At 47.7% G+C, this 23,850-nt stretch overlaps 5 protein-coding genes across 5 annotated transcripts; 3 read left to right on the top strand and 2 right to left on the bottom strand.

Moving 5' to 3' along the window:
* Positions 1-644: 644 nt before the first annotated feature.
* On the bottom strand, positions 645-1,997 carry BP5553_01256 (uncharacterized protein; the record flags this gene model as incomplete). Its single annotated transcript, XM_032009879.1, has 3 exons — positions 645-1,311; positions 1,370-1,706; positions 1,934-1,997. The coding sequence occupies 3 exons, from the start codon at positions 1,995-1,997 to the stop codon at positions 645-647; spliced, it is 1,068 nt and encodes a 355-aa protein (XP_031873933.1).
* Positions 1,998-3,044: 1,047 nt separating this feature from the next.
* BP5553_01255 (uncharacterized protein) lies at positions 3,045-6,460 on the top strand (the record flags this gene model as incomplete). The annotated part of the gene is made up of 13 exons (XM_032009878.1): positions 3,045-3,074; positions 3,279-3,347; positions 3,423-3,874; positions 3,927-3,943; positions 3,996-4,134; positions 4,198-4,418; positions 4,469-4,642; positions 4,692-4,722; positions 4,783-5,270; positions 5,400-5,490; positions 5,546-5,906; positions 5,958-6,019; positions 6,076-6,460. The coding sequence occupies 13 exons, from the start codon at positions 3,045-3,047 to the stop codon at positions 6,458-6,460; spliced, it is 2,520 nt and encodes an 839-aa protein (XP_031873932.1).
* A 645-nt stretch (positions 6,461-7,105) lies between these two features.
* On the bottom strand, positions 7,106-16,787 carry BP5553_01254 (uncharacterized protein; the record flags this gene model as incomplete). Its single annotated transcript, XM_032009877.1, has 2 exons — positions 7,106-10,274; positions 10,330-16,787. 2 exons carry the CDS (start codon positions 16,785-16,787, stop codon positions 7,106-7,108), a joined length of 9,627 nt encoding a protein of 3,208 aa, XP_031873931.1.
* An 819-nt stretch (positions 16,788-17,606) lies between these two features.
* BP5553_01253 (Uncharacterized protein) lies at positions 17,607-18,837 on the top strand (the record flags this gene model as incomplete). Its single annotated transcript, XM_032009876.1, has 2 exons — positions 17,607-18,203; positions 18,262-18,837. The coding sequence occupies 2 exons, from the start codon at positions 17,607-17,609 to the stop codon at positions 18,835-18,837; spliced, it is 1,173 nt and encodes a 390-aa protein (XP_031873930.1).
* Positions 18,838-20,744: 1,907 nt separating this feature from the next.
* On the top strand, positions 20,745-21,150 carry BP5553_01252 (uncharacterized protein; the record flags this gene model as incomplete). Its single annotated transcript, XM_032009875.1, has 2 exons — positions 20,745-21,009; positions 21,071-21,150. 2 exons carry the CDS (start codon positions 20,745-20,747, stop codon positions 21,148-21,150), a joined length of 345 nt encoding a protein of 114 aa, XP_031873929.1.
* Positions 21,151-23,850: the final 2,700 nt, after the last annotated feature.

Genomic DNA, 23,850 nt, shown 5'->3' with positions numbered 1-23,850 from the left:
GACTGTAGACGGCCCCTCAAGCCCGGTAGCAGCCATAAAGTCTGCGTTAGACTTGTTTCTATCCCCATCCACGAATACCTATGTGATCTATTCTACTTCCTCCTAAATATATCCGTATTGTCGATATCAGGGTTTGACCAGCGTCCGAGCAAAGGCCAATCGACCAGTTGTTGCGATCGTCCCCTTGACGCAAGGGACCGTGTATTTCGAGAGAGACAAGTATTCCGCCACTGCCTGATGAAAGGGAGACTCAACATAACAGACGTGTCGAGCCCAAGACTGAAACAAGTCTGGAGTCTTACGCTATCGAATATGCTGGCAAGAGGCCTACATGCAAAGAACAGTTGTCCATCCAAAAGTTAGTGATAGTAGTCTGATAGATTTCGGTCGCTGAGCCAACATACCGTATAGTCCTTCCTTGACGCGTGAATATCCAGCAGATTGAGTTTCTGGTACCCCCCACCCAGCGAATCTAGGCTTGCTCTATCCTTACTCGATAATATTGAGGGAGCGATATTGGGCGTTCCGACCAATATTGTGGCATGGCTGCTGCGAATGGGATATCACGAGGCTCTGTATTGCAACCATAGTAACCTCTGAGCGACGAGTGGTGTTGTTTAGCGCTCGCGCTGTATGAAGGTATTTCAGACTTTCTGTGCCTTGGCCATTATAGATTTGTTATTGTTGATGGTGTTTCTCATTTGCTTGAACCGAACCGGAGTAGAAGGCTCAAACTTCGCGCCCTCATCTAACAGAAGCTCGACGATACCGATGTGCTTCCCCTCAACAGCAACGAAAAGCGGTGAACGATTGTGGTTGTCTACCGCGTTTTTGTCAGCTTTGGCATTGAGTAATTCCCTGGCCATTGATTTCCTGCCGATAGAGGATGCAAAATGGAGAGGTGTGGCTCCGCTTTTGTTTCGCCTGTCAACTCCTTCTATATCGCGCTGCACCTTCTTTGAGCGGAGAAGTTCACGCATGACCTTTTTGCTGTCTGCCCTCACAGCATAATGAAAGGCACACCATCCATTATCATCTTTCGCCAGGGGATCCTCTCCGTTGGCCAATAACTGGGCGACGACTCGAGACTCCTTGTTCTCAATGGCAGTGATGATGGCACCAGACAAGCCTGAGGTGTCTGAGTCGGACTCTTCATCTATCAGCAGCTCGAGGTTCCATTTAACCTCTCCGATCTCACACATGGTCATCGTATCATCATCTTCGAACGATGTTGAATATGTGGAGGGGGTGGAGGAGGGTCGGCGTTCATGAATTGCGAATATGACCTCCCTAGAATCATATGCGACATGCCTAGAGTCTGTGAGCGTCTGGTATCATAGCAATAGCTGGGGTTGGATTGCAAACGTACGTGTTGATGGATAGAAGCGCGCTTTCAATAGATTTCACTCGATCAACAATCTCATCCACGCCTCTGCTAACAACTTCTTTGCCCTCATTTTCGTAGAACCAATAGTCGACCACGAGCCGGAGACTTGAACGCGTTCCACGCTTTCGAAGTTTACCCCAGCAACGAAATAATGCAAATAAGGTATGATAGCTGTCCTCAAGACCTTGTTTCATGCGGCGCAATGCGTTAGATTCATTTTTGGTGCGGCGCGTCGATGATTCTATGGTTTGTGCAGCTTCACTTAGGGATTCGAGAGCGCTTTGAAAGGTCCTGAGCTTTGAATGAAGCTCACCCAGTCCTATTTAGCAGGGAGCACGGCCCTCAGTCACTAATACATCTTTATGACGGCGACAAAAGAAACGCTGTCTAGTGGATAGTTAAAGTGTTTGCGTACTCTTGTTATATTTCTCCCCGGCATTCTTATATTCATTGATGAATATTACCGTCTCTGGAAAGAGTCAGCGTTCATTACCATCGCATTTTCAGTGCCTCGGAGCCATAAGACCGAGGATCGGATTATCTTACTGCCAACGAATTGAGCAAACTGGAAGGCGGCGGCCGCTACGCCCACTATCTCGGCACCAGACATGGTAGTGGTTTGTTTTGTTATATTTCTTTAGGTTTTCAACTTTATAAATGTGTGAAGAGCCAAGAGGCCAAACTTCAAAGGGGACCAAAGCCTCGAGGCAGTGTAGTCGTGGTTGGAAATGGATAAATGGAGGGATCATGGATCTAGATGGAGATTGAAGGGCATGCGTATACGTATGCTATGCTATGCGTATGCGAGCTCTCTCCGCCAGCGCCGACAGGTTCGACAGCGGGCATAGCTGTCGCAGCGGTCACAGTGGTCACAGCAGTCATAGCAGTCACAACACCGGACATTAGGTAGCCCTTCGAGACTCTGTGCAACGTGACTGCGAGCAGACTGCGACAGCCCTACTGGCAGCTCAGGCGGGTTGGGATCCTATTGGGGCTGTGTCGCAGGGCGACTCTATCAACGTGTCCAATACGGAGTAATATTGTATTGGGAGATTCCAGCCTCTATGCGCTTTCGCCAACTTTCACTATATTTTTGCCTCGGAACCACCACTCACCACTCCCCTCCTACCACCCACTCATTCGTCACAGCCATAGCGGCCACTCACATCTTCAACATCGGGCGGATAGCTGTCAGCAGGCCGGTAGGGCGCCGGGGTTGTATCCGGTTGAGGATGCGCCCACGTTTTACCCCATGGTGCTCGTAATATTGGAACTGGGAACGGCCTCCAGCTTACGCATCCCCAGTTCCCGGGGAGCCTCAAGCTGAGTCCATATGGCCCCTGGTGCAAGCAGGTGACATCTATCACAGCTGGAATGACGCATCCTGATTGCCTCTTTGACCAGCCCCCAAATTCCTTTCAGTCGCAGCAATATTACCTTCGTACCCCCAGTTGTCTCTCAGCCTCTCATATTCTTGTGTTACTGGAGAGCCGCATCGTGCCTTGTCTCTGTATCCTTAATCCCTCTCCGGGAATGTAAAAAAAGAAATTCCTCTCTCTTGGTGTTTTGTGCTAGTATGTTTTCTTAAGAAAACATTGCTTCGCTATATATTATCGAACTAGAAGTATATTTTCAAAGTTTCCATGCCTAGACTGCCATGGCTTCCACCTCAAAAGTCCCGATAGAGGTAAGAAATCTGTTCTCGACCTTTATTCAGTGATGCAATTCCTGTGATCCGGCTTGATCTATATGTCCATTCGTAGCGGTATCATCCTTGTCATTAGTACCAGTAGCTATTTTAGAGATCTGGACACTGCATGAACTTTGAACACGCAGAATGGTTTGCCAACTTTGACTACTCAGTGCTAACATAATCTCGGGGCTCATCTAGGAAGAAACCCAGCCTCGTCCCGAGTCTCCTGGTAATGGAATCTCTAGAGCGAGCTCTCAAAAATCCCCAGTGAGTTTGCGCCTAGAAACCTCGATTTTACGGACTTTAGGCTTAGTTCTACATGTAATATCTAACTTACCCCAGGCATCGATATCATCTAAATCAAGCTCGGAAAGCGACCGGTCCCAAAACGCGCCGGAAATACATACAGACGAATTAGACCTAGACAATCCATTTGAGAAGGACAACGACGCAGAACTGGCGAGCAAGGTGAAGACTTTTGTAGAAACAGACCTAGGGTTGGATAAACACTTCGAACTCCTAAACTGTGGAGCACAACTGGCGAAAGACAAAAACAATGCCTTGGCCAACGAGTCCTTATCCCAAAATTTCTCGGATGAGCAGAAAGGTTATCTCATGGATGACGAAAATCTTAGCAAGATAAGTATATGGCCACTTAGCGTGTTGCGACGCATGATATATGGCAGCCACTCATCAGAAGGGCCTAAAAATCGTGAAGAGCACGCTGGGTTTTGGGGACAATCAAAATATCTCAAAGGATCCCTACTATCAGCCTGTCTTGCTGGAATTATTCAGTAAGTACTCTTCTTGGCGATGTTTTTAGTTATAGTAATAACAGTATTATAGGGGATGGACGCAATCTGGTATGTTTAACTTGTGAATGTACTCTCCGGCTGCGCTAAGCTTCGTTGACAGCGATGAACGGGGCAAATTTGGGGATAACAGAGGAATTCAACCTCCATTACACAAGGGGAGACAACGGCCAAAGAAACACTGGGGATCTATGGGTTTTTGGGGTTTTAAACGCCATTCCCTTCCTTGCAGGTGGACTGCTGTGAGTCTTGTCACCTGTTTTTCGCGTTCTGCTGATTCTGGTTCGGCGTTGATATTTAAAAAGGGCACCTCTCGTCTCTGACCCATTGCAAGAGTACTTTCTTGGACGCAGGGGCGCTATTGCCGTTGCATGTGTTCTCTCGATCGCTGCGACGATAGGGCAATGCTTCGCAACGTCAATTGCCCAAATAATAGGCTGCAGAATCGTTACTGGGTTAACATTGGCGGCAAAGGCTTCATCGGCTCCACTCCTAACAGCTGAAGTGGCCCCGAATCATCTCCGCGGTAAGGATTATTTACCCCAAATTGGCGTACAGCAACTGAGCGGCTATTAGGAAACCTCTTATCCACGTGGCAGTTGAGTGATGCTTTTGGCATCTTCTTGGGGTTCTCATCCAACCTGGCAACCTTGCATATGAACGCTCCAAATAAAATTATCTGGCGAGTCCAGATCGCCACAATCTTGATACCGACTATCATTCTACTGTTTATCGTATATTTTATGCCTGGTAAGTTTGTTTGTCAACGGATTCCTGACGCGGCAGCCTAACTTGATAGAATCTCCACGATATCTAATGAAGCGAGGAAGGTAAGCACAGCAAGCCCAACTTCCCATCCACAGTCTCCCAAACTTATTTTGAACTACTAGGCCTGTGAAAGCCCTCGACTCTTTCACCATGTTACGACCGTCGCCAGTTTCCCGCTTGCTTGCAGCTCGTGACTTAGTGTACGCCCACTTCCAACTGCAAATGGAATGCGAATCCATAAACAAGCGCAGGGCAATTCGGCTAGCTCAAAAGCTCAACTCCAAGGAGACAACCCCCACAGCAATAGGAAAAGAAGACGAAACGGAAATGGAAAAGGGAAAGGGAAATAACGTGTCTGAAAATGAAATCGAAGTAGCCCCCAAGAATGAAGAAAATAGACCTGATATCGAAAAAATACCTGATGTCGAAAAACAAGGCTCGGCTGGCCTGGTGAGACCGTTATATGTAACATCTGATTCAGGGACACACTTTTCTCTTGACTTTTTCCGACGAATCAAACAAACATTTAACGACGCCCGATCGCGAAGGGCACTCGTTTGCGCCTCAACTGCGATGATTTCGCAGCAATTGACTGGCATCAATACAATTAGTAAGTTTGCCGGAGTATCAAATATTCAGAGTGTCAGATTTTGGGTCTGGAATACTTCAAGGCTACCTATCTTTTTCTTGGCATCTCCTTAACACACTCCACCAAAGCTAATATTATCACTCTGCATAGTGTTCCTCTCTGCGACCCTCGTGAGCACCATTAAAGCCTCCGACCGCACCGGAGCGTGGGTAGGCTTCGGCATCGGACTCTGTAACTTCGTGTAAGGCTGGCCCCATCATTAAAGCAACCGGCAACTGACCAGTGACCATCAACAGATTTGGGACGCCAGCATTTTGGCTGCTTGACTTCGTTGGCCGAGCGAGAATGCTTCTGCTTGGCTTTGTACCTATGTTCGTATTGATGTTGATCCTCGCATTCTCCTTCAAAGAGGGCGCTGAGGGCGCCGCCCTCCCGCCTCTAGTTGGTGTCTTTGGGTTCTTCTATCTGGTCGCCTATTCGCCCACGGCTGGGACGTCTCCTTTCGCCATCTCTGCCGAGGTCTTTCCACTCGTTGTGAGAGAAGTCGGGCATTCGCTTGCCGTGGCCGTGAATTTTCTAGGCCTTGGCCTTGTGCTGTTGATCTTCCCATCTTTGTCGGGTGCCATGGGTGGATATAGGGGTTCATTGTCGCTTTTTGTGAGCTTCTGTCTACTCTTTTCTATTAATATTATTATTAACATTTGGTAGGCGGGACTTAATTTGGTTGCGTTTGTGCTATGTTTCCTTTTTGTTCCGGAGACGAAGGGCAGGTATGGCGGCGACCCCCTATTGACCAGAAAATACCATACTAAATTCAATGCCGCAGGTCGCTTGAGGAACTTAGATCTATATTCGATATCCCGACGAGGCAGCACATCAAATATCGCTCGAAGTATGTGGTGCCGTGGTTGTGGAGAAGATTCCTACATATAGTGGCGGCCCGGTTGCCTTCATGGCTAAAGCGAAAGCCAAAGTCAAAAGGAGATGCCCAAGAACCTAATCCTACCATTGGCTTCCTTGAGTTCCGCGGGTGGTATGACGGTGAGGTACTGCGGCTGGCTATCAAAGCCCGGAATGCCGAAATTCAGGCGGCTACAACTGCGGCTGCTCAAGCGCAGGCTCCTCAAGCTGAGGAGGACCATGCCCAGGCTGCCCAACAAAAAGAATCTGATCCAGTGCCAGCAAATAAGGAGAGTATAGGTGTTAGCTAAATGGGTAATGGGTAATGAGTGATGTATAACAGGACCGTCAATTTACTTCCTATAGTGGGCAAAAGGCTTCATAATTCGTAGAATACTCTCTATGGGAATATAATCTTCATATACCTAAATAAGCAAACGACGGCAAAATTCTGAGTAAAGAGAGAATTTGAAATACGTGAAACTGCTCACCGCTCACCGCGCTAAACGTGGAAAATGCTTTCTGCCATGCCTTAATCACGCGATCTATAATAACCAACTGGTTGTCTCGGGAATCGCTGCCAAATATACTAAAGTAGCTTCCTCTATCTGCACCAAAAACCGCGAAGCAGACTGATCGGAGCCTACCGTAAACACTCCATGAAGATATGAACTCTCCGCAAGACAACAGAATGGGAAAATGGAAACAGCTCTAGAGAATAAGTATGTATCTAGTATGCCCATAAATCCATGAGCCTACATGGTGCACTGGCACAGTTCCATGACATTTTGCCCTTGGGATTTTCAACAGAAATCCACTGACGCGTCTATCATGCACTGAACGCAAGTCAGAGGTCACAGCTTCACCCCAGAATCATAGAGACGGCCGGATTCAAAACTATCATGAATACATGGTAGATGACGCTAAACTAACAAATCTTCCAACTGAGTGTACATCTATTCCGTCGCTTTATACTTCTTGTTGAACTCCCCAACCGCCACGCCAATCTTCCTATATAGGAAATTCCGACTACTCTCCTCAGCCACCGGGATAAACGGACCATTGGTGCCGCCTCTCAAGGTGAGACTCAGCCCAGTGCGCTCCTTACTAATTGTCTGAATATCCTTCAACGGAACATCCCATTCGCTTGTTAGCTTCTTGCTCTTGATAAGCATGATGCGGCTATATGTCAACATAACGACGACATCCTCTCGCGGAAGCTCTAGGTGAGCAATATATTGTTCGTTGAAATATTTGCCGTTGTCCAGCTGCTTGAGCCAGAACTGGCCTAGAGCCTCCCGCTGGGAATAGGGGCGAACAATGCCGTCAGTGCCAATAAAGCGCGCGAGACGCACACGGTCAAGTGCATCTGCGTCAAACACTGTGGTAGTATTTCGAATGCCCTCGCTGACGTTCGAAGCCAGATCAAAAACACCAATTGCAGGCTTCGTAGCAAGTCCAAGAACACCTTTGCCCACACCCTTGAAGAATCCTGCGACACCTTCCTGTTCAGCGCCTTCAAGGGGCTTACGAGCTAAACCACCAACGCCACTTGCAAGACTGCTAACAAACGAGTTTGCTCCTGCAGTAACGCCATAAAGTGCGTGTTTCGGCCGGTTCCTTGACTTTGTCATGCGGCGACGATCTTGAAACTGTTTGTCCATCGTTGCTTCGGAGAGACCTTTTGCAATGCTGCCAGTTACCTTAGAAAAGCTGTCAGAGAATCCAAAAACGGATTTCTTCACAAAACTAGTGGCTCCCTTTGCAATACCAATTCCAAGCTGCTCAGGCCTATCGGACATGATGAAGCCTTGATATGGTTCATAGAAGATATCAGCAACTCCGGAACTGAGGTTATTGAAGAGACCAACTGGATTGCCAAGGAAGTCAGCGGAACCAAGAATTTTATGGACTTGATATAAAGCCTCTTGTGAGTAGTGGTTTGACATATTCTGCACCAAAACAGCTGCAGACACTCGAGCATTCTCTAGCATAAGCGAATTAAGACGCACAGGGGCGTCGTTAATGTTTCCAATGGCCATCGTCAAGACATTCAAGAAGAACATCAGCGGATTCTTTGACGACGTTTTGTCCTCAGCATTGACCCTATCCGTACGCACGAAAGACAGATCAAGCTGCATCGGTTGGATATTCAGCAATTCGAAGTAAATGTCTTGACCCGATTGCTCTTGAGTTGGTTCGGGGATGTCCAAATCTTCATCACACAGAACGCCCTCTTTTTCAGATTCAGACCAGCTGGCTCCAGGTACCTTTGAGAACTCCAAAAGGGCGAAGACAAAATCTTCATCGATCTCAAGAGTCATCTGTTGCAACAAAATTGTAGCATATTTGATGTATAGGACACCGTAAGAGTCATCTTTAACGCGAGTGACCTGAAAATGGACCGATGGGTGAGATTCGGTCTCCCTTGTATTTTTCGGGACAACGCTGGGGTACACAATCATTGGGAAGATGCCGCCATAAAGCTGGTTGTCGATTTGCACCCATTTGATTGCCGAGGATATTGTTTGAAAGAGCGGCGATTCGGAGTATTTGACAGAGATGTCTCTAAAGGTGATGTACGCAAGTTCTTTTAACTGGACGGTGATCAAAGAGATCCCGATTCCTGCAAGCTTGAGCTGTACTCGGAATGTGATATCGGTATCCTGATCCTTGACCTCGAAGCCTCCCGCAACACTGGTTGTTGACTCAGAGCGAGACTTTTGCTTATACAAACTCTTCGAGGCTTTGTAATTTGATAGGATCAGTGTTTGAGTAGGTCCATCCGCCGTAACATTTAGATCGATGATCTTTGATTCCCTCGCTCCAGTTGCGGCGTGCGGGGCGGGTATCTTCATTGGGATCAAGTTCCCGATCTCCGCCAGCTTTATTTGTCTCTCTCTGCCATTCGCGTTGATCACCAGCTCCTTGATTTTTGCAGCAGGATAATCCCATGCATAAGGCATGATACTCCTCGGCGGCAACCGATATCGGACTGGACGCCATCCCGATCGGTCTTCCACATCGTCGTCATCCACATTTGGATTCGCCTGGTAGAACATGAATTCTGTGTCGCTTTCATTTCTCATAGAAAACGGCCAATTCCTCGTCTCGGCACTGAAATGTAGGAAGATGGTAGCATTTTCCATCAGCACCTCGATCCTTATCAACCTCTGGCGTTGGCCGGCCTTAGCTAGCTTTACGTGAGTTGTTCCAAGGTCCGAAATATTGAACGGTGACGACCACTGGTTGTTTACCCCAGGGAAACACAAGGACAACTGCTTTCTCGCACTTTTCTGGAGGAAATGAAGGGGCTGAAGAGCTTTGGGTTTGAGGGTCATGAGCTCAGATGAGCCGGGCTCTCTAACGTTGATTTCCTCATCCATCCGATTCTTCAAGACAAATCGTGGAGCAAGAGTGACAACTTTGGTCATTTTGTATTTTCCTTCTCCCCAATCAACCGTGATGCCAACATGAATCTCGGTGTTCTTATTCGCGGATGGTAGGACAACATCGACAGTGCTTCCAATGGCATCAAAACTTTGTGGTTTACTCCAGTTTGATTCTCCAATTTTGAGAAGGGCACGATTTCGTTGATCGTCCCCACCAAAGGCAAACATATAGGGGAGAGCTTTACGCCTCTCAGTATCAGCCCCACGCGTATGGAAGTCTTGTCCAGCGGCATTCTTAGCCTGTTGTAGGAAAGACTTGGCTCTGATGTTGATTTCAAGCCCAGTTTTGTTCAGAACGACGTAGGGACTATAAACAGTGACTCGGAAAGCCCCACCACCATCCGGAATTTTGTGGTAATGAAGCCTAAGGTTTAATGGGAGACCCTCATTATCTTTACAGACCAATGTTGACTCCTTGCGGAAATCTTCCTGGTTATTCGAATTGATGATTGCAAATTCGCTGGGCTTGAAGACCGTATCTTGCATGTCGATGCTCATTAACAAAAGGTGTGAAAGCTCCACAACATGGACTGGGCTCAGCCCACCCTTGCGTAGAAAGTTTGTCCAGTCCTTTTTCGTATTCTTATCATAGATACGATACTTGAAGTCATATGGGAGCAGATTCTCCAGCTCTACAGGGGCGGAGAGTCTAATTCTCATATAAGGATAAACGCTATATAATCTGTTAGCTTGGTCATAATTTATCGGAGGAGAAGGGGTATCCATACGAGGAAAGAGGATTGCTCTTGTCAAAATTTGCATGCATCTGGAAATAGAATGGTGGGGTTTGCTGGTTGCTTTCGCCCTTACATGTCAAAGTCCTTGTCGGCCTCTGGAGAAGATCTCTCCAGAACAAGGATTCGCTAGACCATGTGTAACCAAACCCTTGGTCGGGCCTAACAAGAAGGGACTTCATGTAGGCCGCACCCACAGGAGCGGGGCGACTCTCACCCGGCGCAATTTTCTCAATCTTGAGCAGATGACCTTCCTGAGCATCGAAGACCCCAAGCTCAACTGGAATTTGAGTTTTGTTTTCAACTAAGAGTGGTGAGCGGAAGGTAATATATTTGACATTGTCGGTCCCTAGTTCGACTTCCACTAGCAGGCGATGGAGAACCTGGTTTTTCCGCGGGCGAAGGTTGTAAATAGTTTCTCCTTCACGATTGATAGCGATCTTGTTAATGCTATCGAACCCGCTTCCCTCAAGCCGGACCCCAACGACCCCAGAGTTATTGTCGGGGGACAGATTTTCGCGCATCTTTTCCCAGTCCTCGAATCGCCATGGCGCCTCTTTTCCGTCTTCGATGTTAGCTGTAATACGGTTATCACCTTCAGAAAAGTCTGCCCATACATCGATGTCGAAGCCAGTGTAATTCCTCAATCGATAGGGCGCCTCTGCTCCACGCGGCTTTGAGAGCACGTCCTCATCCTGTGTGAGGAATTGCGCAGATGTGGAAGCAAGTGCAATTGTTGTAGAGGTCACAGTCAGCTCGAGCGACTTGGGTGAGGTAAAATCAACAGACAAGCAATCTGAAGTTGTCTCCTTTGCAACCTGCAGACCAAGCTGCCAAGGCTCGATTAGAGGCTCCCAAGCAGACTTTGCAAAGTTGTAGATGTTAATGAACATATCGATACTTGTCTCCGCTCGTGGTGTGGTTGTCCAGTCATTAGCAGTAGCTGAAAACCCCTTGACGCTTAGATCTAATATCGGTAGTTCATGGAGTTCACCTATCAAAATGACTCTCATGCCGTCTAGTGTAGCTGTGAGCTCCTCGTGCTTGCGCACAAGCTGCCTCTGTGATACTGGGCTGTCTACTCGGGGATGCGCAATAGTGGATGGCTTCGTCCTCTTTCCAGAAGTAGATACACCCTTGCCGCTTGCTGATCGCCGTCTGAGAGAGGGGTTTGTGCTTGAGCTCTTGAGCTGTCGGGCTTTCTTATCCGAGGAAGCAATCTTCTTTTTACCATCATCATCGTCTCCTGACAGTTCAGAAGCTCTAGTGACGATCTGAATGGCAAGAAGAATATCGCGAAGGGATAAGCGGAGTATGAGCGGCTCGATGTCAATGTGGATATTGGTCGTATCAGCTTGTGAGCTGTCCATGGACATCTGTAATGAGAAGTCGTCTAATACTCGCAAACGACTATCATCAAAGCGATCCATCCTGCAGAGGAACATACCCATTTTCATAACCTGAAGAGTCAAAGAATGTTGTTGTGCCATGAGGATCTGTTTAGTTCCCAGGACAATAGCTTCGGAACTGGAGCTTAGGGGGTTTGCAATCAATATGATCTGAGCATCAACCATGTTGAATCTAAAAGAGATACTCATCGCCGATTCCTGGGGCGGCGGAGACTCTTGCTTGGATGATTTAGATCTAACGGGCACAAATCGCGAGTCCCCGCCAATTCGGGTTGAGTCGGTCTCAGATTCGTCGGGGGACCCAAACAGGCTTTCGTCATCTTCTGACAGTAGAGGCTCGTCGACAGTCAGAGCTTGCGTCGCGAAAGTTTGGAGGGCGAAAAGATAATCTAAAGCGAAAATGACGCGAGGGCTATCAATAGCGACCATGGCAATAAGGTTTCGCTCTTTTCCTCCCGAAATGGTAACGCTGGCCATACACTGTTGAACGTCCTTGTTTGAGGAGGTCATGATCTTTCGGAATTTATTTGCATCTCGAGTTCTGCTGTCCTGGATTGTAAACGATTGGATTAACAGTTCGGATTCCAAAGAATCATCCGTCATCATCAGAAGTTTGACTTTAGTATTGTCCAACGAAAACTTGGACAGGCTCGATGAATCGAGATCTCCCACGGGTTGGTCTTCCTCTGCTAGTATCAATTCTAACCCAATAGTGTGCACTTGAAATGCAAGATCAAGCTTAGTCCAACTCTTCGAGTTTACTCCGAGTTCAGGTCCTAAATCAACGAGCGCACCGCCGTTATCAGAGGACTCTTTTGGAGTGTTTGATTGTGCCAGCTTCATGGTCGATTTTGGAATATCTTCAATAGCTTCCGGCTCGTCATCATCCGAAGCCACCGCAAAGGCAGCTGGAACGGACTTTGCAAGCTCCAAGAGAAATTTAAGTTGTGTCTGGGTGATACGCAAGTTGAAATCTGTCATGCTCCCTTTTACTTCCATATCAGGTCGCTTGCTCCCTGCCGTGTGCTCAGCATAGGTCATTTCGAAGCTAACATCAACCTTATCAATGAGCTCCAGTTCTTCTGTTTTTCCCTCTGAGAAGTGGAAATCGGAAGTCAAGCGGGTATTCCTGATACCGGCTGAGAGACTCATGGCAATAGCTGCATCCTTAGAATCATCCAACGGAACAAATTTGTTCGCGGCATATATTTCTCCTAAATGGGCTGTAATCATGTCACGGTTGGGGCGGCCAGCAACCATGACACGTGGAAATACAACAATAGGAGTCTTGATGATAATGGCAAATTTTATGCGGCTTGCATTTTCTTGGATTTGTGAGGCTTGATTCGCAGCAGCTTGCCTTGCGGCATTAAAGATAGCCTGCATCTTCCCGAACTTGACCAAAAAGTGCATGATCTTTCGGAACGGTTCTTCGAGGAAGTTCAATTTGATGGAGCCAGCCCGGAGATATATTGAAGAGTTATACCCAGGGTATGCCGCTTTACTGTCGGGGTCAAATGTCTCGTAGCGGAAATCCGCCAGGTCATCTCCTTCGATGGTGATCAATTTCCGTAGGTTCGAATCAGACGAAGCTCCTTGATTTATATCATCTAGCAAGGAGAGGTTACCCAATTTTGCAACAACCCGTAAAGTCTTACCCATGATAAAGATACCCACATCAGCAGCATTTAGAGAAAGAGTGGCTAGCCGAATCCCGTCATTATTGAGGATCAGTCGGATACTCTTTAGATCCACCTTAATACGAATTGATCCACTGCCAGTATTGGGTGTCGCGACGACTTGCTGTTCCTCATTTTCACTATCTAAGATATCTTCAGATTGAGTCGAGGGCTGTGTAATGGCGGATTCGTTATTCGTGAAGGTAACCAGAACGAAATCGAGGAGGGTCAACAACGTTTTGCGAGTCACAACCAAGTTGATGGTGGTTATGGCAATGTCGAGGTTTATTTCCACACCCTCATATTTCGGCATAAACTCCGGAGATGCTTTCTTAACTTTTATAAACTTCACACTAACGAGATCCTTGTGATTTTCTGACTCTGCGTCGCCAGATGAGACAATCGATTTAAACTCCGGCGAGGGGTTGGATTCGACGTAATCGTCAATAACTAAGGATTCCAATGATGTTTCCACTATCAAGTCGAACGGCCGCACACAAAGATTCAGAGCAAAATTTTCAGCAACAAGTTCCACAAGGAGTTGGTCTTCCTTCTTTCTGTCAGGGTCGCTCTTGAAGAGCGAGCCCTGCAAGCGGTCAACCTCGAACTTGAATTCGAAATTGCGTTGCTGCACCCGAAGCTTCTCATTCGCGGACGTACTCGGCGCATCTTGAAATTCATCATCATCGTCATCCTCGGATTCTTCTTGGATAATAATAGCTTCTTGAGCAGCGAAACTGAATGACGCAGATTGTGAGCGCTCATGTGTCTTGCCAAGCTTCGAGATCGAACTTTGAGCTCGAGGTCTTGGAGCCTTAGAAACAACCGCTTTGCCTGGGGCTGACATCTGAACAACAGCGTCATCCTCATCCAGATTTGGGATAGCCACATCAATAATCCGCATTAAACTCTTGTATTTCTGGTCCGATACTGAAGCATGGAGTACTGGGAGGTGTCCAGATACCCGTACCTTTGTGAGATTTGGAGCTTTGGGAATAATAGAGGTTTCAACGATAAAGTCAACGTTGATCTTCTCGACGATGTGCATTGCTTTACTCGCGTCCCTATTCTCGAGTTGAGATTTTGTAGTTTCGATTGACGGGCCGATGAGCACTTGAGTTGATGATAACTTGACCAAGAATTTATCATACATCAAGGATTCGAGGCGTGTATAGTCATCATCAGTGTATGACCGCCTCTGCTTTGCTTGGACCTCTTTCAGGGTGTCTTGGTCGACAAGTTGGCTGTTTACACTGATGTGTCCAGCATCCACGATCAAACAGGCAGTATCTCTTGAGGTTATGCTTTCAGGAATAATGATCAAAGGTGCCTGAAGATCGAGTTTGGCATTGAGTGTCTTGTGTTCCTCCAGGGCAAACTCAAGCCCGGCTCTAGTTTGTTGGCGAAGACCTTCTACAGTAGCACCAGCGGTCTCCATCAGAGCACCAATAGATTCCATGTGTCGCTCTGGGGGTTTAAAGAATTGTATAGTGCCAACGAGAAAATGAGGATTCCATATAATTTCCAACGGCTTCAGCTTGCCGGTAAGTGCCAAATCGCTCGCGCCGTCTAGAGGATTTTTTTCAAACTGCAATTGAAAGAAGGGATCAATGATCTCGTCAGCGCTTTCATGGTCCTCAGTCTGGGTCCTCTGGGCTGGTCTATCCGGGGCGTCTTTGACACAAACAATCTGGGGAAACAGGCTTTTGGGAGTCGTTCCATCATTGACCCTCAACCCACCAAGACTAATATCTGCGAGGAATGATTCTGGCCGCTGGAGAAACTTAGCGCGGAAGTCATCGAAGTAGAGACTGAGAACTTCGGTCACTTTCTTATGAGGGTCGCGTTTGAGGGTAAAGCTGCCGGTATTGAGTGAGGCATCGATTTGCATCTTAACAGTCTCTTTCGGTAAGTCCACAGCAGCTGCGAGAGCGGTCTTCTCATCCCACTCAATGGCATCATAGAGCTCTTTCCGCTGCTCTTCAGTCATGGTGGTCTCAGGATCTTCTTCCTGCTTTTCGGGTTTCGAGCCCCACGCCCAAGCAATCCAGCCCTGGTTCTGCTGGACCGGCTCTGTCTTCTTTACCCCGACGTTCTCTTTTTTCAGCTGGTTCCTTGCCAGTGATCGCCAGAATCTGAGATCTTCGTAGTTGAGTTTCCATTCCAACTTCTCTATTTCAGATATTTCATCGGGGTTCAGCTGATCTGCAGACTTCTTTTTCTTTTTAAATAGCTCGATGTAGCGGATTCGATCATCCCGTCTTTCCTTGAAGAATGCCCATGACCAACGCCGATTGCGATCATGGATTTTACTTAGCACCGCATTACCAGCAAACCTAAGCCATGCACCAGGATCCTCCTTTGGAGTAACATCCTTGGGTTGAAGCTTCTTGTATTCTTGGTGGCGAATGAAGTAATGAAACAAATCAATCATCATAAGAGCGTCCCGATATTGATCGTCGTCAAGCACAAGACCAATCTCATGAAAGATTAAACTAGCCTTGATATGCGGCCGATCAATCTTTCCGGATTTGTCAATCGCGATCTTTGCTTGTCCGCTGACTGGTTTGAGAATGAACTGGTGATTCGCAGTATTCGGGTCTTCGGCCTTAGCAATCATCTCCTTGAATTCTGCCAGCATTTCTTCATGCGAAGCAACTGATGCTCCAGCGACCTCCGCTTGCCTCCCGGTACCCAGCAGAGAAGTATCCGTATTCCAATATACAGCCAGTGCGCCCAATGTCGCAAGTTTATGTGTCGATCCAGCCGAATCTTGGATGTATGTGGGCTTCCATTCGCCATCTGTGCTGATTGCGCTGAATTCCTCCAAAGTAAGACCAAGAGCGAATGGATGACCTGGGGCAGATATGGAATCTTCATAGCGGACATGAATGTTCTTGACGGTAACCTGGAGATTGTCCACAATTTTGGTGACCAAGCTTTCTGTGAAGCTTTGATTTTTCTGTTGCTCTTCCTGGGTCATGCCCTCTTGATTGCGATCCTTCAGCATCTCAGCACTGTCCAACTTCTCAATTTTCACGGCCTGGCGCCGGCGCTCTTCTTCCTCTTCGTCATATTCGGCATCCTCCTTCGGTGCCGCAAGCAAGTACACATCCTCAATGTCAACCTGCACCGGCTGGCCCCGGAGATTCGACCATGGTATCTTCAATGTGAGTTTCCCCAGATGTCCCTCAACCACGTTTATAGGTAGCTTTAGCTGGTCCAGGGCTTCTCGCCGTAGTTCGAGGTCGCGTAGGGTGACATCTCCAGACCAGATGCCGACTTTGAGCTGTCCCGGGTCGAAGTTCCTTATATACATCCCCAAGAAGCGGTTAAGCAACGAGGAAACAAGCCCTTCCAACATCTTGGCAGCGAGACGCCTTCACCCGGGCAGGGACTTATTCAACCGACGATCTTCGAGGGGAAGCTGGAGGACTCGGTATCCGCATGGGTATGTGTTGTACCGTACTCAATCGTGAATAGAGGGATTGATGGGAGGTTATGTTATCGACATCTAGGGCTAGGCGTTATGATTTATGCCTTTCGTGTCTTGACCAGCGTTCATAGGAATGGGAGGACGAGAAGAGGTGTCGACGTGGGATGTGTAATGTGGTGATGGGGCGTTGATCGCGAGTTCCCCGCCAACGAGTTACGTTGGTTGTGACTTCACCGAGTTGGGGCGGTGCAGGGACCAAAGAAGCACGGGTATAAAGTATGGGGCAATATGGCCACACAACAGGTTTAAGGAACGAATACTGGGACAAGATATTGGGCTAGATATTTCTGCCTGTTCGTACCTGATAGCTGCATCCTGGTGGCCTCGCTTACTCTACTACACGCGTCCAAGTGGTAAATACGTAGTACCCCAATAAAGGTTGCTGCCGTTGCACAACTACGTCACTCCAACCAAAGCTCAAGAACCTGTCGAGGTGTTTCTTAAGCTCCCCTCCACATTACCCCACAACGATGGCTTTCCAGCATAATAATGGCACCGTCTCTTTAACAAATTCACCTCTCCTTATTTTCTCTCTCTGTTATTTCAATCCTCTCTAATCCACCCATTTTTAAATCGACTTCCTTGCTATACAAAGTCCAATTCCAATCGCCAAGAAAGCTCGAGCCCTCAGGCGGGCAGCAAGTTATATACCAATACCTACAGCCACCCACAGCGTCATTCAACACGATGCTCCGCACAACAGCTGCACGATCACTCCTAAAGAGCTTGCCAAAGACTCCAAATTTAAGTTCCAATTCGAGATCGAGCTACAGCGCAGCTTCCGCTCAATTGCAGAATGCCAATGCCCTTCGCAAGTGGAAGCTGAGCAGCAACCATCCGCAACGCCGCTCCCTATCCACAACTACCTTGCGTTATGCCACCCCACTGAAACCGAATGTCGATAAGATTGACCGACAAGAAGAACGCCGAATCTTAGAGCAAAAAATCAAACCCGATCCAGCTAACGTCTCCACCGAATCCAGTGTACGTCAAGTATTCGAGGAAAGCCAGCGCCCCCCAGAAAACGACGAACCGCTTGCGGCTTTGAAGTCAGATATTGAGACGGTCAAGGATACTTTCGCACTCAACGAAGTTCCGAGAGAGTCGCTATATCTTGGACTTGCTGGCGTCATTCCGTACGCGGCTACCTCTTTCTCAACTGTGTATCTAGCGTGGGACATCAATCATGCTCATGCGGCCGGCACTGGCCTTCTTTTCGAGCCTGAAAGAGCACATCAACTCCTCGAGTTCATAACTCCAATTCAGGTTGGATATGGTGCAGTTGTAAGTTCTTAGATACGGCGGCCTCCTTCTCGGCCACTGCTGATCCATAGCATGACAGATCATCTCGTTCCTAGGGGCCATCCACTGGGGGCTAGAATATGCTGGGTATGGTGGTCACCACAGCTACCGCCGATTCATGTACGGAGTCATCGCACCAGCGGTAGCATGGCCAACAATATTCATGTCCGTCGAATACGCCCTTATCACGCAATTCGTGGCATTCAACATGATGTATTTTGCGGACACCCGGGCCACGCGTCGAGGATGGTGTCCACCTTGGTACTCTACATATCGCTTTGTTCTGACGTTTTTGGTTGGTGCTTCCATTGTCGCAACCTTGATTGGCAGAGGGCAAATTGCCAGTCACGATTCCGCACTGAAAGCCCCTATGGAATATCTCAAGCCAGATCGTGATGCCCAGCGGGAGGCATTGGCTCGAGAAGAGGAAGCCAGAAATAAAGCTAGGAGGCATGCAAGTATAGAGAGGTACAACAAGGAAGAACAAGAGAATAAGAACAAAGATATAGGTAAGGAGGATGGCGACAAGAAGAAGGCTAATAACGAGGGAAAGACGGACAGCGATGAAAAGGAGAAGGGCGGCGATGAAAAGAAGCAAGATGGCAATTCCAAGTAAACTTATGATGACGGCGAAGCTGATCGGGAATGGAAGGACTAGAGTTTCGCATGATTGTAAATATTCCAGGTATTCCGCCGGGTTACTGATGTAGTCTTCTCCTGGATGTCAATCAAATTAATAGTAAATGTAAAACTTTGGTACGAGTAGAGGAGCACGAGTACGAGCACCGACCCAAAATACTTCGTGGAGCGCTCGCTTATTCATGCACACGCTTGATCTTGGCGGGCAGCATCCATTAAAGCTTATCAACGCCCAATTCCAATGTTCCTACTCTGCAACTCTTGGGCTGGCAACCTAATAATATCCAATAATAGGGGGGATACCGCGACAGTACAATGAACAGTACCACTTGCGCACAAGCACATTATCCATTTCGACTATCATCAATTCACCCAGCGCCCGAGGCACAAGAAGCGAGGACTACCAGCGAGTGCTATATCCCCTCCATGCGCTATTTACGGCGATATGCCTCAATTAACGGGTATTGTTGTTCGCATCCTTTACCTTTCATTAGGGTCTTAAGCACGAATCGCCGTCAACAGTCATCAATCCTCATTTCCCAGCGATGACATCTCCGAAGACAAGGACAACATACACCTTCGCCAAAGTCAATGAACCAGCCGATTCGTACACATAATGCAGCAGCAACCTCCATTGTTACGGCTGTTAAAGCAGCGAATCTCTGTGGGAGACATTGGCGGCTTGCTCGCATGGTATGGACTTGGACATATATTTTGTATCAACGGTAGGTGTGAGATGACAACGGAATGTTGATATACTGAAAGGCTGCTGGGAGGTAATAGGCGATGGAATCCAATGACAGTAGGTTGAGCCCTTCCTATGGAACCCAGTCTACCTCTCAAAAGGCAAAGATGGATCTGCGACTTCAACGCAGCAAGGCACACCGGCTTTTACGCTCCTCCATCAACCTATCGATGTATTCTAGGATCCTCCCGGATCCCCGGATTATCCATACGGAAGATTGAGCCGAACCAGGATGTCACAGAGAGACTCTCTGGATGTGGGTATGGCTACGGCTCGCTCCGTCGGTAGTGATTCGAGATTAGCAATAGCGTTTTGCTTAGAAGGTTATATATCCAGGCATTCGAATACCTAGATAGAGTTTGAATCACTTGCCCACTATTTTTGGACTGGTTGCCAGCCACAAATGCGCCGGCGCATCATCGCCTGACATACATAGCTCACATTCCTCACGGTAGTCGTGGTCATCATTTCCACCACAACCACAATTCTCCGCCACACCGTCCAGTGTATGGAGTGTAAAAGCTGACATCACAAACCCCCCTTCCCTATTATCATCGCCACTGACCGCAATCGATAGCAAAATTTTCACCACTGCTGGCAAACTTTGTTTTCTAAGCATTTTCAATGTTATTGGGTCGTCCGCGCAAGCACAGCTTCCGCGCAAAGGGTCACTGCATACACCGCCTGTACATTGTGTGGACATGCGTGGCTAGGCCATGATATAATATGGCTATCGGATGTAGCTAAGAGAAAGCAGGGGCTAGATAGTGGATATGTGTTATGAGCTGCATTCTTAGATGTGCTGATCACACATCAACGTCCGGAAAGATCGGAGGCACGCAGCTTTAAGCTCTTCCGTTTGCGAACAACAAACTACATTATTTGGTTAAAAGTCATGCATCTCTCTGACTCATCAAAGTTAATTCTTTGCTCCATCTTCCTCATTCCTCCGGTCTCAGCTTTCCCTTTGCATACCATTCCCCGGCTGTTTCTGATTTCCGAGCATTGTTCCTCACTCGTCCTCGCCACATCTCGACCATTCAGCATTTTCCCGAAAATCTCCAATCACTACTTCGAGATCTCATACACACTTTAGTGACGTGTGGGTAGTGCCATCATTGAGCATCATATCGTTCATAATGCCATCTTCCACTTTCATAGGAAGCAAAAACCGTCATCATCGTCCTCCCAATCGTCGGGCAAATAGCGCCCTAAGCAGTGCCGCACCGACCACTCTAAACCAGCGCCCCATTGATGAATCCTCTCCTCCGAATGAGACAGATGCGGAATGCTGGGAACGCATGCTCGCGCTGCAGAAAGAATACCATTGCTACAACTCAGCAAGGTTAGAGGCTGCGGTCGAAGCGCTAGAAAATGGATGCAAAATCGAAGAGGTACCTATTCGTAAGTCTCGAATTCGTTCCCTTCAAGCTATACCTGAAACGGGATGTTGATTCGATGATAGCACCGAGACAATGCTTGGATTTGCTGAATGAGAGCTTGAAAGCTTGGATCGATGCTCATAGGGAAGGACTCATTTACTAGCCAGGAGATCATCTGTTTCGGCGGCGGGATTCCTTATATGTTACTGGTTTGACGGTCGATTTGGATTGAAGGCGTAAGGCCCAGGTCTCGGGGACGCGGGAGTCTGCGGTAACAAATGGAACTGAGAAGTACGGATTTCAAATTGCTTGATCTAATGGGAGATGTTTGTCAAGAGATACCCTCTCGGACTTAGCGCTGGTGTTAGGAGAGAATAAACTTCTGTCGTAGCTTATTGTCGCAGCTTTTTATAAGTCTTTTTGTTTAGAAACGAGTAAGGACTTCTCGCATTACTTAGATGCGAATTATATGCGTCCCCTCTTCAGCTTGCCTCCTTCCCTTGCACACCTATCTTCTTTGTCAAAATTCATACTAGATGAGCCGAGGCCAACTACTATTCATTACCACAGTTTAATCAGGATAGGACTGTTATGAATAAAGGCGATGTCTTGTACACTCCATTTGCTTCCTTGTCTTATATACAACGGCATGTCTCGGATTTTCCCCACTTGGTGTTGTGTACTTGCACAACCAGCTAATGTAGCTAAGGTAGCTACAATGCTTGATGTATACAGCAGTTACGTCATGCTACACCAAGAACACAATTCCCCCTGCAAGGGTAGCCCAGGTAGGAAGAGCGCGGACTCCACTACGCGTGCGAAGTGCAACGAAATTCATATTGTTGTGCTTGTCCCAAGAGTAAGACCCATTTTTATCGACATTGTTAGCCTTTCCTTTCCTTATCTTTCTATTACTATCTTAGTAAACCGACTGGCTAGAGTCTTTATATCTTCGCTCTAGTTAGATTACTGGTTTCTGTGGAAAGACGTGGAAAGACGAGAAGCAGAAAAGCGAAGACGTGAAATTCCTCAAAATAGTTGTAGATGCCTGTCGATCGTAAAAGCGGCACCCTAGTAAACAACCACCCTTATCTCCTACCAAAGAAAACATCTACTTCGAGAATCCAGGATTTTAGGAGGTCCATCTCTAAATATCTCAAATATACCTACATACAGAGATATTTGGGGTTCCAAGTGATTGTTCAACAATTTTGAGACATTGTGATAACAAGACTCAGAAGGACGAGCGCCGCTTTATTCGCCCACTGTGAACCACGAACCGCGAACCCTGCCAGCCCCTATTCTGTCATCTCAAATGACACTCTCTTCAAACACCATAAGCCCGCTCGTGGCCCGCAAGCTCAGCTATATCAACAGGACAAATGACGGTTCGATTCCTTAGTACACTCCCTGCAAACCTTGATACAATGTTTCAGGAATAAGCAACTTGAGAAACCCCATCTTCCGGCCCCATTCGGTCGCGGCCCAGCAGGGACGGCATGTGGCAGCATCGGTACTCGCGGATTGCCTCTCCCCAGAGTCTGTACTCCTCGATCAGTTTCGCTCATTCGCCTCATCTTTCAATATGCCTCCTGGCAACGGGACGGGACTCTGCATATCAGCCATGCGCCAGATCATAAGGAGTAATGACAACCACTTCACAGCACCTCTGCATTGCATATCACATAGCTGCACTCCCTGAGACTTCAGATGATGCCTCCTCTATTATTGGCCGTCATTCTAGGATTCCTCCCGAAGCGCGTCAGCAGCCAAGCACCGTTATGCTAACAGGCTTCCGTTGTCTCGTGCTGCCGACTAGATCTCATCGTCGAGGCTCTACTGTTATTTGCTGCCGCTTTTGGTGGGGGGGGCAGCTGCACGGAGATATAGCCTTCTATGACGAAAGAGGGTCCTTGGGTCCTTTGCACGAAGCCATAGAACACGGCCTAGCCCCCTTCTACGGGGCGGCGAAATCACATCCCCTGGATTTTATTCTCCAGGTTCAGATGATATGATAGGTATTGTTCCAGTGATTGGACTGGGAGCGTTTGCCTGGAACTCGTGTCCTTCAACCCCAATTAATTACCGTCTGTTTATTCCGCTATTCCTGGGGAGTTCGTGTCGGGTCGGTACAGTTAGTTGTAAGGAGCTGTATTTCTGTTTTACCCTTTTCTGTTCTATTTCGAGTTTCAATGACGATGAGATGCTCTTCATCTCATGGTATCACTGCATCTCTCTAGGGGGCCTACCCGCTTTAAGAACTCCAAGACAGCATTGAGTCATTCAGCAGGAAACGATACCAGATATCCGCCATATATATGCCCAACAAGCTAGCTACACCATCCCGTATTGTACGACAAAGCTACTGAATGGCGCGGAAAAGCCTCCTTTCCAGCCATAGTACAAGAGCAACACCCCCTATTTGAAAGCCACAAGAATAGCCAGGCCGATACGCCGCGACGTGAGGTGGAAGATTGCCGTCAGCGGTTTGATTTATGGGCAAACGGAATGCAAACCGGAATCTGTTGTCTCCCCACACATTCTGTTATACTTTTGCTGTCATGGCTAGATGGCTAGATGCGGTGGAGATTGACCGAGAGTCATGCCCGAACGCGATTTCTTCGTACTCTATTCGAACAGGGTTTCCCGCTCGCCCTCTCGCCAGGTCAATGGCCCGATCTCAAGAATCCAGGCCTGCGAGATTCCGAAAAGAAAACTGCCCTGGCGAGCTTTCTGGTACGTACTGATATGCGTCGGTGACTCCCAGAATTAATACTCCGTAAATGAGGATGTCAAACGCAATCCCTGGTCATCGTCCCGTGGGGGACCCTCCAACTTGCAACTGGAGATGGTGGCAAAGACA

Source organism: Venustampulla echinocandica (genome assembly GCF_003357145.1).
Source record: "Venustampulla echinocandica strain BP 5553 chromosome Unknown scaffold_0, whole genome shotgun sequence".
Taxonomy (NCBI): Eukaryota; Fungi; Ascomycota; class Leotiomycetes; order Helotiales; family Pleuroascaceae; genus Venustampulla; species Venustampulla echinocandica.
The sequence above is the reverse complement of the archived record's forward strand: the minus strand, read 5'-3'. Positions and strand labels throughout refer to the sequence as shown.